Consider the following 13,437-nt stretch of genomic DNA (forward strand, 5'->3'; position numbering starts at 1 on the left):
GGCGGGAGACAGCTCAAATAGAGCAATTTTTGGCTTGAAAAATCGGTAGACTCCCGCCTGAATCGGGTCTATTGGCATGTATGAGCTCATTCTAAAGTCCTCTGGCGTCACTACATCTACTTCAAACAACCCTCAGGTGGACCTCAGAAATACAACCTACTTTCAGATTTCCTACCTACCCTTAACCCTCCCTGAAACATCCCTACCTATTCATCAAACACTCTCGGCAGTAAGGCAACATGCAACTACTACGAAAGGAACCCCTGGCAGAGCACATGAAAAACCAAAGAACTCTCCTGTCGAAAGGCAAATAAGTCTGTCAGTTTAGTATAGGAAACGGGGGTTCCATTTGTTTGTATTCAACATGCATATTGATTCCTGCACCAGCTTCTATTCGCTTCAAACCCCCATCAGGCAATCCCTATCTGGCAATGCACAGACTCAGCTCACATACTGAGAAAATAACAGTTACCGCCCAAAGAATCAGCGTCTCCGAACCTCCTGTCACGAGAACCCGCCTACTGTGCCGGTGGCACGTGCGTGCGTTGTTAACAGCACAGCCAATAAACAACAGATACGCGTATTCCCAGCCAATCCCAAGGCAAGGAGCATTGTGCGAGACCTAGAACGAATAAACAACTGATAAGACCTCAGGCAGCCAATCATTATAAAACAAGAGTTCTTCTGGCCAATTCAAGATCACCACACTTTCGCACTCGGGGCGGAATATGTTACTCCCTACCTGATTGGCCGTGAGCACCTTGGTGCCACAAGCTGCGGTCCTGCTGGCCGTGATTACGGGACGGAATACGCCCGTTACAGGAGTAATAACGGGCGCGCGTTTCACTCTCAAATAACGAGCCGGACAGAGACGCTCCGGACTTGTTGTCACCGGAAACATGAAAGACCGGACCCACGAACTGCGGACGGTGAGTGTCTTCCTGTGTTGGCAGTGTGAGGATGAAGGGTTGTTGAGCGCCCAAATTAGCCGCTTATTTCCCGGGTAATAGCCAGTCGAGCCTCCGGTGTGACGGTTACGCCCACGAGAGCTGCCGCCACCAGAGCAGTTCACTGGTGGTCTCCGGTACTAGGGTTGTTCAGCACTCAACTGTGCCTCTGGCGTCGGGGGTTGTCTTGGGCGCCCGGGAGTGCCCCGAGCTCAGGGGTAAAGCGCAAGGGGGCTTCCAGCTCATGCACCGCTCCCCCCAGCTCATGCACCGCTCCCCCCAGCTCATGCACCGCTCCCTTGTGGACCCTTTGGGTTAGGGTTACGCCCTAGAGAGTCCCAACTACCAGAACCGCAGAGAAGGGGACTGGTTGGGTGGGACAGTAGCGGGGATAAGAACGGTATCCAATGGTGCTCCTTTAGAGGGCATTTTTCACGGAAGTCTCGTCAACTACAGTAAACATGATGCCCTGATGTCCAGTGCTAGAGCAGCGCTTAATGGAGCCCCTGCACCTCCGCAGCGCCAAGCAGACATACATGGCAGCACACGTGGGTCTCGACCATATCGGGGTAACATCACAGGACAGCAGCACCTGCAAACCCGATCAGCATTCACTCCGAGTTAGCAGCAGTTTACTAACACTCTGCTCTTAAAGTCATCTAGCCCTCGTCAGCGCCAAGGGCAGCAAACACCCAGTGGGACAGTTCCAGGACCTTGGACAGCACTTAACGTCGGGCTCAGAAATCAGCACCCCAGCCAGGTAGCGACCGTACAAGTGCCAAGCATTCAGACATCAAGGGCGCCTAGGCACAGCAGCCAACACCCCCAGCCAGATAGTGCCTGCTAACTGTAAAGCATCCGGATTATAAGGACATCAATGCACATCAATCAGCACTCCCATCCAGATAGCGCCTCCTCACTGCCAAGCATCCGGATAGCTAGGGCACCCACGCAAAGCAATCAGCACCCGCGGTCAGGTAGCGCCTGCTCTTTGCCAAGCAGCCAGACAACGTGTGCACCTAGATACAGCAACCAGCACCCCAAGCCAGATAGGGCTCGTACACTGCCAAGCATCCAGACTGCAAAGGCACCCATGCGCATCAAACAGCACCCCCAGAGAGAGAGAGCGCACCCGTACACTGCCAAGCATCCAGACAGCAAGGGAACTCGGGCACAGCAACCAGAACCCCAGCCAGATGGCGCATGTTCACTGTGAACTATCCAGGCTGCTAGGTCACCCATGCACAGCAACGAACACCCCCATCCAGATAGCGCCTGCTGACTGCCAAGCTTCCAGGCTGCAAAGGCGCCCATACACATAAACGAGCACTCCATCAAGATAGGGCCCGTACATTGCCAAGCATCCAGTCTGCTAGGGCACCCAGGCACAGCATCCACCTCCCCCAACCAGATTTTGCCTGCCCACTGCCAAGCATCCAGGCTGCAATGGCACCACTGCACAACAACCAGCACCTCCAGCCAGATAGCGCCCACTCACTGCCAAGCACCCAGACTGCAAAGTCACCAATGCCTATCTAGCTGTTAATTTACAGCAGTACCGAATCCAAAACACTAGCAATTACGCCGATGAACATGTTGTACATTGATTCTTCATGTAATGTGGTTGTCTGTAGTCTTAGTCCTTTCTTAGTGTTCTCTCATTCTTACTTTCCTAGGGCGGTGTTCTTACCCAATGGTGTACCCTTCTTTGAGGAGGGTGTGGGGCCTGTTGGTACCCATGGTATACCCTATGTAGGGTATGTTGTAGTTTTAGTTCCAGAGTGTGAACTTGTGTGTTTTGGGGGTCATTGTGGAAAGCGTAAGAAGAGCTATTGTGGCTGTACTTTCCTAGGGCGGTGTCTTTTACCCAATGGTGTACCCTTCTTTGGGTATGATGTGTTGTGATCCCCTCTCCACCGCCGTGCTGAGTGGTCGCTCCCCAGTCTCCCTGGCGAGACCTGGTATCATTGTACTGCCTACCACAGCTTACTAGCCTTGTGCTGCCTCGCTCGCTGCTCCGCTATCATTAATTGTATTCTGCTTATTTGCACTGTGCTGCCTTGCTCGCTGCTCCGCTTTCAGCATTTGTATCATTAGCTTATTAGCCTGGTGCTGCCTTGCTCGCTGCTCCGCTATCATTAATTGTCTTCAGCTGATTAGCATTGTGCTGCCTTGCTCGCTGCTCCGCTTTTACTTTAATTTAAATTGGCCAGTATCTGTTTAAACTGTTATCCCCTGCTCGCTGCTCCGCTCTTCCTGCGCAGAACCTTCCACACTTAGCGCGATCACCCCCGGCACTGTTCTCTGCCCTCCCCTCCGCTGCCATTTTGGGTGTTGTTGTTTGTGTTGGGTCAGCGTCCTCGTGAGCCCGCCCCGCCTCCCAGCTGAGCCGCCCTCGCCCCTCCCCCTCCCCACCATCCATATATGACAGTAGCCCATGCGCGCAGCGACCGCGCCCAATCCGCGCCGAAGGTGCGCCAAAGGTACGCCTGGCCCGCGCCCAGCGCCAGACCCCCTGCCCATCACGCTGCCCAACCCTCTCGCATTTCCTACGACGCCGCCTCCCTCCTAGCCCTTAACCCCGGTCGCGCCCCCAACTGCGTCCTGGCCGCTCCTGGACACACCCATGGACCTTTCTCCTGCTACTCCTGCAAACTCAGCGGCACCGTCAACATCTCCGCTTCGACCACACCTCAGACTCCCGACCCCAACCACCTACAATGCATCCTTCTCAACACCCGCTCGGTCCACAGACACGCCATAGAACTATGGAATCTACTAGACACCATCTCTCCAGACATCGCCTTCCTAACGGAAACATGGATGAACGCTTCCTCCGCCCCAGACATCACCATTGCCATCCCTGAAGACTATAAGATCATGCGCAAATATCGTACCGGCCACACAGGAGGAGGAATCGCTATCGTCCATAAGAAATCAATCCGCATCTCAACCAGCTCTGACTCCAACCTCACCAACTCCGAACACCTTCACTTCCAGATCCACATCGACCCCAAAACCACACTCAGAGGCACCCTCCTCTACAGACCACCAGGACCCCGCGCAAAATTCAGTGAAGACATCTCGGACTTCATCACTCCACACGCGCTCCCCTCCAAAGAATACATCCTTCTGGGAGACCTCAACTTTCACCTTGAAAAGAACAACGACCGCAACACCACCACCCTCTTGGACAACCTCGGACTTAAACAACTGGTCACTTCCCCCACCCACATCGCAGGTCACACACTCGACCCCATCTTCACCTCCAGCAATCATGTCTCCTTCAGCCACACTACGGATCTCTTCTGGACTGACCACAGCTGCGTTCACTTCACCTACAACAAGCCCAAACCCACCAACCACCTCCAACCAACTCTACAAAGAAACTGGAACAAAATCACCACCGACCAGATCTCCTCATCGCTCCTTCTAAGCACCCCAGCCCACTCTTCTAACCCAAACCAAGCCGCCGCCAACTTCACCCTATGGCTATCCAACACCGCCGACACCTTAGCACCACTGAAAAAACGTCAAAGCAAACTTGGCAACAAGAAGGCCTCATGGTTCAACGATGATCTTAAGAAGTCCAAGAAACTCTGCCGCACCCTCGAAAAAGCTTGGAAAAAAGACCCAACCACCAGCACCAAGGACGCCTTCAAAAACGCCACCCGCACTCACCACCAACTAATCCGAAAGGCCAAGAAAACAGCATTCAAGGATCGACTTGACAACAACGCCCACAACAGCAAGGAACTTTTCAACATCGTCAAGGAATTTTCCAATCCCTCAGCCAACTCCAACGACATCACCCCCTCTCAAGCCCTCTGTGACTCCCTAGCCTCATTCTTCCACAACAAGATTGCAGACATCCACAACAGCTTCGACAACCAACCCGGAGTCCAACCCACCCAACCATATGCTGAACACTCTCCCCCCGCGAACACCCTTAACAACTGGAACCCAATCTCCACCGAGGACACCATCCGCCTGATGAACTCCATCCACTCAGGATCCCCCACAGACCCATGCCCTCACCACATCTTCAACAAAGCTGACTCCGTCATAGCACCGTTCCTCCGAGACGTCATCAACTGCTCCTTCAATTCCGCCACCTTCCCGGAAAACTGGAAACACGCTGAACTCACCGCCCTTCTGAAAAAACCCACAGCGGACCCCACTGAACTCAAAAATTACCGCCCCATTTCGCTCCTTCCATTCCCGGCCAAAGTCATCGAGAAAGCTGTCAACAACCAGCTCGCCGCTTTCCTCGAAGCCAACAATTCCCTCGACTCCTCACAATCTGGATTCCGAGCAAAACACAGCACTGAAACCGCCCTTATCGCAGCAACAGACGACATTCGAACTCTACTGGACAATGGAGACACAGTCGCCCTCATCCTCCTCGACCTCTCTGCAGCATTCGACACAGTCTGCCACAGCACCCTTTTACAACGCATCAGCAACATCGGAATACAAGGAAAAGCACTTGAATGGATCACCTCGTTCCTCACCGGAAGAACCCAGAGAGTCCGCCTTCCACCATTCAAGTCCGAGGCCACCGAAGTCATCTGTGGCGTACCACAAGGATCCTCACTCAGCCCCACCCTCTTCAACGTATACATGAGCCCCCTCGCGGCCATCGCCCGCCAACACAACCTCAACATCATCTCTTACGCGGATGACACTCAACTAATCCTTTCTCTCACCAAGGACCCCAGCACCGCCAAAACTAACCTACACGAAGGAATGAAAGAAGTCGCTGAATGGATGAAACACAGCCGTCTGAAACTGAACTCAGATAAAACAGAAGTCCTCATCCTAGGTACATCCCCCTCTGCATGGGACGACTCTTGGTGGCCGGAAGCCCTTGGAAAAGCACCCATCCCGACAGACCACGCACGGAACCTAGGCGTTATCCTGGATTCTTCACTCTCAATGAACAGACAAGTCAGCGCCGTATCCTCATCCTGCTTCAACATTCTTCGCATGCTCAAAAAAACATTCCGCTGGATCCCCACCGAGACCAGGAAAACAGTCACCCATGCTCTGGTCACAAGCCGACTGGACTACGGAAACACCCTCTACGCAGGTACTACCGCTAAACTCCAGAAGAAACTCCAACGAATCCAAAACGCCTCAGCCAGAATCATATTGGACATCCCACGCAGCGAACACATCTCTGGTCACCTGAAAGACCTCCACTGGCTACCCGTCAATAAGAGAATCACTTTCCGACTGCTAACCCACGCGCACAAATCACTCTACGACATTGGACCAGAATGCCTTAACTCACGACTGTCCTTCTACACCCCCCCCCGCCATCTACGTTCTTCCAGCCAAGCCCTCGCCACTGTACCTCGCATCACCAAGACCACCATGGGAGGCAGATCCCTCTCATACCTGGCTGCTAAAACATGGAACTCACTTCCCACTTACCTTCGCCTCACCCAGAACCACCTAGCATTCAGAAAGCAACTTAAAACGTGGATATTTGACAAGTAATCCTCCTCTCCTTCCTAAGCGCCTTGAGACCCTCTGGGTATGTAGTGCGCTATATAAATTCTCTGACTTGACTTGACTTGACTCCCAAGGGTTTGTGTCTACACCTACCTGTGTGTTTTGGGGGTCATTGTGGAAAGTGTAAGAAGAGCTGTTGTGGCTGTACTTTCCTAGGGCGTTGTTTTTTTTTTACCCAATGGTGTACCCTTCTTTCAGGAGGGTGTGGGGCCAGTCAGTACCCATGGTATACCCTAGGTTGTGCTAACGTTCAGTGCCTCATTCTTGTTTTAAGGGTCAATACCCCTGATGTACTCTATCTAAATGACCTCATATAATTTTACCTGGTTTGTTTAACTTATTGTGGGTTTTGGGGGTCAGTGTGGAAAGTGTACCTACCCTCTGGTGTACCCATGTTTGGGGAGGTTGTGGGCGTAAACACCTTTTCTTTGTTGCATTGATTTTCACTCATCTAAACCATGTTTTGGTTTCACCAGGGGAGAGGGATGGAGTGTGTAGTACAAAATGTCTACTATCTTATTGTTTTCCGTTTGTGTTAGTGATACCTCGTGTGGTACTTAATTAGATTTGTGTATCTCATTTTTGTACTACATGGGGTAGGTGTTGTAATCTCTGTTTTTGCTTTATTTCATTTCTTTTCTATAAAGGAGGGAGATGTGTTGTACATTGATTCTTCATGTAATGTGGTTGTCTGTAGTCTTAGTCCTTTCTTAGTGTTCTCTCATTCTCTGTCTACCACAATGCCTATGTATGTTCTTACTTCCACCTAAGAATTCTACTAGTGTCAGTTGATGGTCTGGTCAGCTGGCGAGGTTGTGTACTCAGCTGTGTCCTACAATAAATCTACATATAATCAACTAGAAGTATCATGTCAACTATAACCATTCCATCTACAACAGAACACTTCACCCAAACCCTGGTGCAAGAGGAACTGTTTTCGCTCTGCAAAATACAACATCGGAACCAAAAGCAGCATTTAAGGTTTTGTAGAGTACTTCATCCAACGACCGTCAAAACAATCTCTGCCCTTAACTTTCTTCCCTTGCCACATTACCACCTCGCCGGCGCCTAACACCTAGGCGAGGTAGAATTACTTTCCGCTAGGCAGCAGATCTGAGGGGACAGTCCCACATCCAGCCAGCAACAGCGCTGACGACACTCCCTTCTTGCTGAGAACACACGCAGCAGGACCACCTCTGTCCAGCAGTGCGCCCCGCCCAGTCATCAAACACATTGATAGTTTAGACGAGCCTGTCCAGCACTAATAACAGCACTTACGCGCTCTTCAACATTTACACGGTGTCAGGACCGAGGACAGCGCATGCAGCTTCCGCGCTGCAGATTACATATTCGGCTTCAGCACTGCGGACAGCAACAGGCGTTTCCCTCCTGACAGTGTTGGCACTGGTGACAGTATCTATTATCCTTTTCGACGGAATTCTCACTGTGGTCAGCAAGAGCATTCCTGTTCGGCAATTGCAGACCGCAGCAGCATACCAGACACACCGTCCACACATACTTGGCCAGCAATAGCTCTTAGAATAGCGCCATTTTGCTGAGCACTTTACTTACCGATTTGAGCAAGTCATAGTAAATTGTTGATTTTTTTCTAGATAACCAAAATGACTCCCATTTTCAGAAAAGTGGTAATCAAAATGCAATCTACCAAGAATGCTAGAGAAAACATGTTGAAGATAGAAGATAATAACCACCAGACAAAGAAACACTTTGCCTTAATATTAGCAAGTGAAAGACCTGAAAGCCAGGTGCAACAATTAACCTTATAAAATGTTGAACATTTTGGATGAGCATCTGTTGCAACAAAAGTTTAAGACTGTAACAGTAAGTGCTGTATAAAAACTCATTCTTGTAAATGACTGGGGACTTTTTGGGAAAATATTGATGATCTATAATTTTACAATTGCATTGTGTCGTGCATAACTCAGTTGTGAGCGGAATAAAGGGTATGTCTCTTTTTTTCTTTTTTTTTTTAAACGGATTCAGAATTTGCAACTTTTGGTTTTTTTCGAAATATTTTGTTAAAGGAGCACTGAATGATAAGGCTGTGGATTAGCATTCGTGATTCCCTCGGGGAAAAGAGTATGTTTAGAGAGTTAAGGTGCAGAGTTAAACAATAGACCTTGATTAAAGCCGCAGCTTCACAGTACGGCAAATCAAGTGCTGTAGAGCACACCATTGTATGTCCCTCTAGTTCACGTTCCGTTATGAGCTTCACATAAAACTGCATTCGTTCATATTGAGGCAACGCAAAGGCCCTGCCTCGACCCTATCCCCTGTTTATCTGACTCCCTGTCAATAACTCTTACCGTTTCCAAGCTGACAAGGCTGACCCCTGTCTTTTGTTAAACGTCACTTCATACGGGCGCAGCGAGGGTTCTTTGATGGTTATAACCCCCTGAAGACACTTCATGTAGCTTCACTAGCTCCAACTGATCACCCTCGTAAACCTATTAACTAGCGCTCTGCTGGGAATTAAGAGGGGGAGGTCAGGAGTGCAGCTTTTCTGCCACCCGATCTATCAGACTGCCTTCAACTGCACAAGAAGGGCAAATATGAGCTGGTCTGGCGTGGCCAAGAGAGTACAGAGGAAAAGAGATGCAAGAACAGGACAGGTAGAGGAAGGCAAACTGTAAATATGAAAGCTGGAGAGGGGGGGGCGCGAAATGGGTGGAACAAGGAGGAGGAAAATAAGAGGACGAGGAGAAAGTGGGGTAGAATGAGAGAATGAAAGGATGAACAAGATAGAGGAGCAACGGCAATGATGTGGTAAAGAGAAGAGCAAAATATACACAGGGACAGAAAACAGTACTGTGAAGGGAGTGGGGCGTGGTAAAGGAAGGAGAGCTCGACAGAGTATTAGCGGGAACAGAACAAGGAATAGATGGGGAAGAGCTTAAGTAAGGAGGTAATAAAGAGACGAGATTGGGGCAGGCAAAAAGAGGAAACTTGGGCGAGAGCAATATGGAGAATTACGGTACAGACGAGAACAGGAGGAGTGTGGTAGAGAAGGTGTAGGAATGAGCGAAACAGAAGTACAGAGGTGAGGAGGAGGAGGTGAGGAATATATACAAAAAAATGGAGAATGAAGGTATAGACGAGAACAGAAGGAGTTTGGTAAAGAGTGGGTTAGAATGAGCGAACAAGAAGCATAGAGGTGAAGAGGAAATGACTGATATATTAAACAAGATGATGAATGAAGGTATAGACGAGAACAGAAGGAGTTTGGTAGAGAGGGTGTAAGAATGAGCGAAACAGAAGTAGAGAGGTGAGGAGGAAATGACTGATATATAAAACAAGATGGAGAATGAAGGTATAGACGAGAACAGGAGGAGTGTGGTAGAGAAGGAGTTTGGTAAAAGGTGGGTAAGAATGAGCAAAATAGAAGTACAGAGGTGAGGAGTAAATGACTGATATATAAAACAAGAGGGAGAATGAAGGTGTAGACGAGAACAGAAGAAGTGTGTTAGTGAGGGTGTAAAAATGAGCGAAATAGAAGTACAGTGGTGAAGAGGAAATGACTGATCAATACAAAAGATGGAGAATGAAGGTATAGTCGAGAACAGAAGGAGGAGTTTGGTAAAGAAGTGGTAAGAATGAGCGAAATAGAAGTATAAAGGTGAGGAAGAAATGACTGCTATATATATATATAAAAAAAGACGGAGAATGGCGGTACGAGAACAGAAGAAGTGGTTTTGGTAAAGAAGAGGTAAGAATGAGCGAAACAGAAGTGTAGAGGTGAGGAGGAAATGAGTGATATATTAAAAAAGACGGAGAATGACGGTATAGACGAGAACAGAAGGAGGAGTTTGATTAAGAGGGGGTAAGAATGAGTGAAACAAAAGTATGGAAGTGAAGAGGAAATGAGTGGTGTTTAAGAGCAGTCCCAGTCCGGTTCACTGAGAGGCTGATAAGCAGGCTTTCCATCCAGGAAGAAGGCTCTGAGATGCATGCTTCAGTGCTCTTGTCTCACATCAGTGCTCGCTGAAGGGCCTCACGCTTCTTAGGCCCATTCCTGGCACTCAAGCATGAATATTACTGTGTAGTACAAAGCACGCACATCGCTAATGACTGTTCCTCGGAGCCGGATTCGCTGTAAGATTCATGAATGGAACCCATCATTGCTTCTCACTGCTCTCCATCACTACCCTGGCCACGTCTTTAGGTTTCCATATTTAGATGTAAGACCATTGCTTGGAGAGTAAAGAGCTGCAGCACACATGGTCTTGTTATTTTGTTTGATGGATTGTCAGTGGAATGTAATAAGCATTTCCCCCGTTTGAAGGGACTGTACTGATTTCTGTTAATGTTCGCTGGGGCTCATTGTCTACACAGCCGGTCACACTATCACAAGCTCGGAAAGAGTACTACTGTAATAAATGGATTTTTGGCCCACCTGTGCAGTGGAATGCACACTCATTTGTCACAATGCTATTTTATGTAGTACATACTATTTAATTCATGTTTCTTATGCACTTTAGATGGTTAGCTATATAGAATTTGTATGTCTGCCTGTATCCAAACCTTTCGTGTGGCGTTTGACTTTTACATAGTTTGTACATCAGTGAATATATAGGTAGACTGACGCGGACAGCAGGATTACCTGCAATGCAATAAAGACCACTCGTTGGTTCCCATTTTTTAGGGGTCTGGGAGGACATGGCCATTCCCTTGTGGTGGCAGCCACTTGGGCCATGGTATCGGAGCAGGCCGCACAAGTACTCCGTAGTTGGTGACCGCCTCATATGTCCTCCGCCCCTCCGAGGTTGTAAAAAGCTCTCATGCATCTAAAGATTATTTGTGACAGCAGATCCGCAATGCTGTTGGGATCTTAAACAGGGTATCAGAAGCAAGGACGCCACATAACCTCCTGATTAGCACATACATCTTTGTAACAAGTACTGGCAGGGCCCTGTAGTACCGAGGGCCCAGGAAGTAATCGTAAATCTGGGCATGGAAACATTAGCATTCAGCAGGATTTGAAATGTTTAATTACGTTTCAAATGCTCAATACGTGTTTTTTATGAAGAGTTAATTTCACTGCTTTCATGTTCTTCCCAAAATGGGCAGTATGTTTTGATGTGTAGGTTTAATATGTACTAAGTATTTCTATTTATGAATACTAAAATGAGCAAGCAAGCACAACAAATGAATGGACAAACCATTAGAAGTGAACATTCCTTGCGTCCATGAGAAAGAAATGAAACGTTGGTTGTGACATTTAGCTATATTACATATACAATAAGCATACATTCATTACTGTTTATATGGCCTCTTTGTTTCAGGAGGTTATAACCGTTGGTGGGTGTCTGCTAACACCTGTTTTTATAGAGTGTTCTCCCTGTAGAAGAAAAGTTCACCCTCATCCACAGTTTCTTCTTGTAGTTAATTCATAGAAGCATTTCTGGATGTGAAGCTGATAAGCTGTACTCCTAGAAAGAGCTTTTGAATAACATCAGAACACACCACAGCCATCTTGCACACTTGTGTGGTTGTCAGAAGAGAGCTCCACGTGGCAATCTCGCTATGCAATTGTTCACGTGTGGCAGATCGAGCTATGGAATCTATCCATTCGAAGAGTACCTTATCATTCTTTTGCAAATAATTCTCTCCCCTACTTTGTCTTACAGAGGTTTGTGGTGCAAGTATAATGATGTGTACCATAGTTCTAACTGCAGCAGCTCACAGAGTAGTCCTAATTCACAGCAGATTTCTCAAACAAAGCCTTTCCACTAACCGCAACCATACAAATCTACAGGAGAACTATGGTATTTTATGCTCCTAATGAAGGTTTCTTAAAAGTTTCAAAATGGTTGAAACGTGTTAGCAATTTGAAAGAGTTGTGCTTGCTTGCCTGCTTTTAGCACCTGGGTGCTTTGCTAATGGTAGCATTTGTGCTGTATCAATATGAATGTAATGTAACGTCCCTTTTTTTCTACAATGGGACTAGTTTACCTATTACTTTGCTGTCATCATCTTTTGCACCACTTTATATTCATAAATGATCGATAATTAGGACAAATCATATCTACATGTATGAAAATTCTGTTTCTTTGAAAATAATTTCTTGATTGTTTTTTATATATAGGTAACCTATGTGCTTGTAACATTCATGAAACATAGTGATGTTCATATATCAATGTTCATAATATACACGTGTACGTGGTCAATTAAAGCAAAAAGGTACAAAATAGGTTTGTGCATTTCAAAATTATTAGCACCAGGACAGGCCAAGGACCGTCACAGTTTTCTTCAAATGACTACGGGCCAGAGGTATCAAAGGGTTTTACCCATTCTGTGTCTATGGGAAAAGATGTTTGCACATATGGCCCTAAATGTCCTGCTTTTTTTCCCCCTTCAAAAAGATCGAACCATTAAATCCTGTAATCATTCCAAGTTCATGGTGTTCTTTTACAACGAAAAGCCACTCTGGCAAGATCGATCCCCACTTTTGCGCAACCTGCTGTCCCCTCCACATTGACACATATTTCCCATGTTTCACTGGGTTTACTACTCCAGGCCCTCTGCAGGATCACACTACACGGCATTGTCAAGGTGGCCTATTATCATCTTTAGTTATCTTCAACATAAATGTATCCAACTCTGTAATGCGTGAGGGTGATGCTCAACTGAGTGAGGGTTATTGCCTCATCCTCGGTCCTCTTTACGAACCCATATGTCCATTTGTTTATAGGTTGGGAAATATTACTTTTCCATAGAATTGCAATCTACCGCTACTCCAGTAGCAAAGTTCGATCTGTGGTCACCTCGGTGTTAATCCTAACAAACAAACCCTGGATTCCACCTTGACTTTCAACCATGGTATTCTGTAAAACCTGTTACTACTGTTGGGGGAAATTCGTGAATGTAGTGGAATCTTTGCGTAACCTAAAACGTTGACTAATTTTCCATTTGAAATTAAATTAAAGGTATTTATCCAACTCCATCCAAA

General features: G+C 47.5%; 1 protein-coding gene across 1 annotated transcript in view; it reads left to right on the forward strand.

The window, feature by feature from the left end:
• The first annotated feature begins 801 nt into the window (after nt 1-801).
• The window catches only part of STX1A (syntaxin 1A), a 672,774-nt gene continuing 660,138 nt past the window's right edge, over nt 802-13,437 (forward strand). The window contains exon 1 of the mRNA XM_078679566.1: nt 802-929. Within this exon, the coding sequence (XP_078535692.1) occupies nt 900-929 (30 nt within the window). The 5' untranslated portion in view covers nt 802-899. The remainder of the gene's footprint in view (nt 930-13,437) is intronic.

This window comes from Lissotriton helveticus, chromosome 3_1 (genome assembly GCF_964261635.1).
Source record: "Lissotriton helveticus chromosome 3_1, aLisHel1.1, whole genome shotgun sequence".
Taxonomy (NCBI): domain Eukaryota; kingdom Metazoa; phylum Chordata; class Amphibia; order Caudata; family Salamandridae; genus Lissotriton; species Lissotriton helveticus.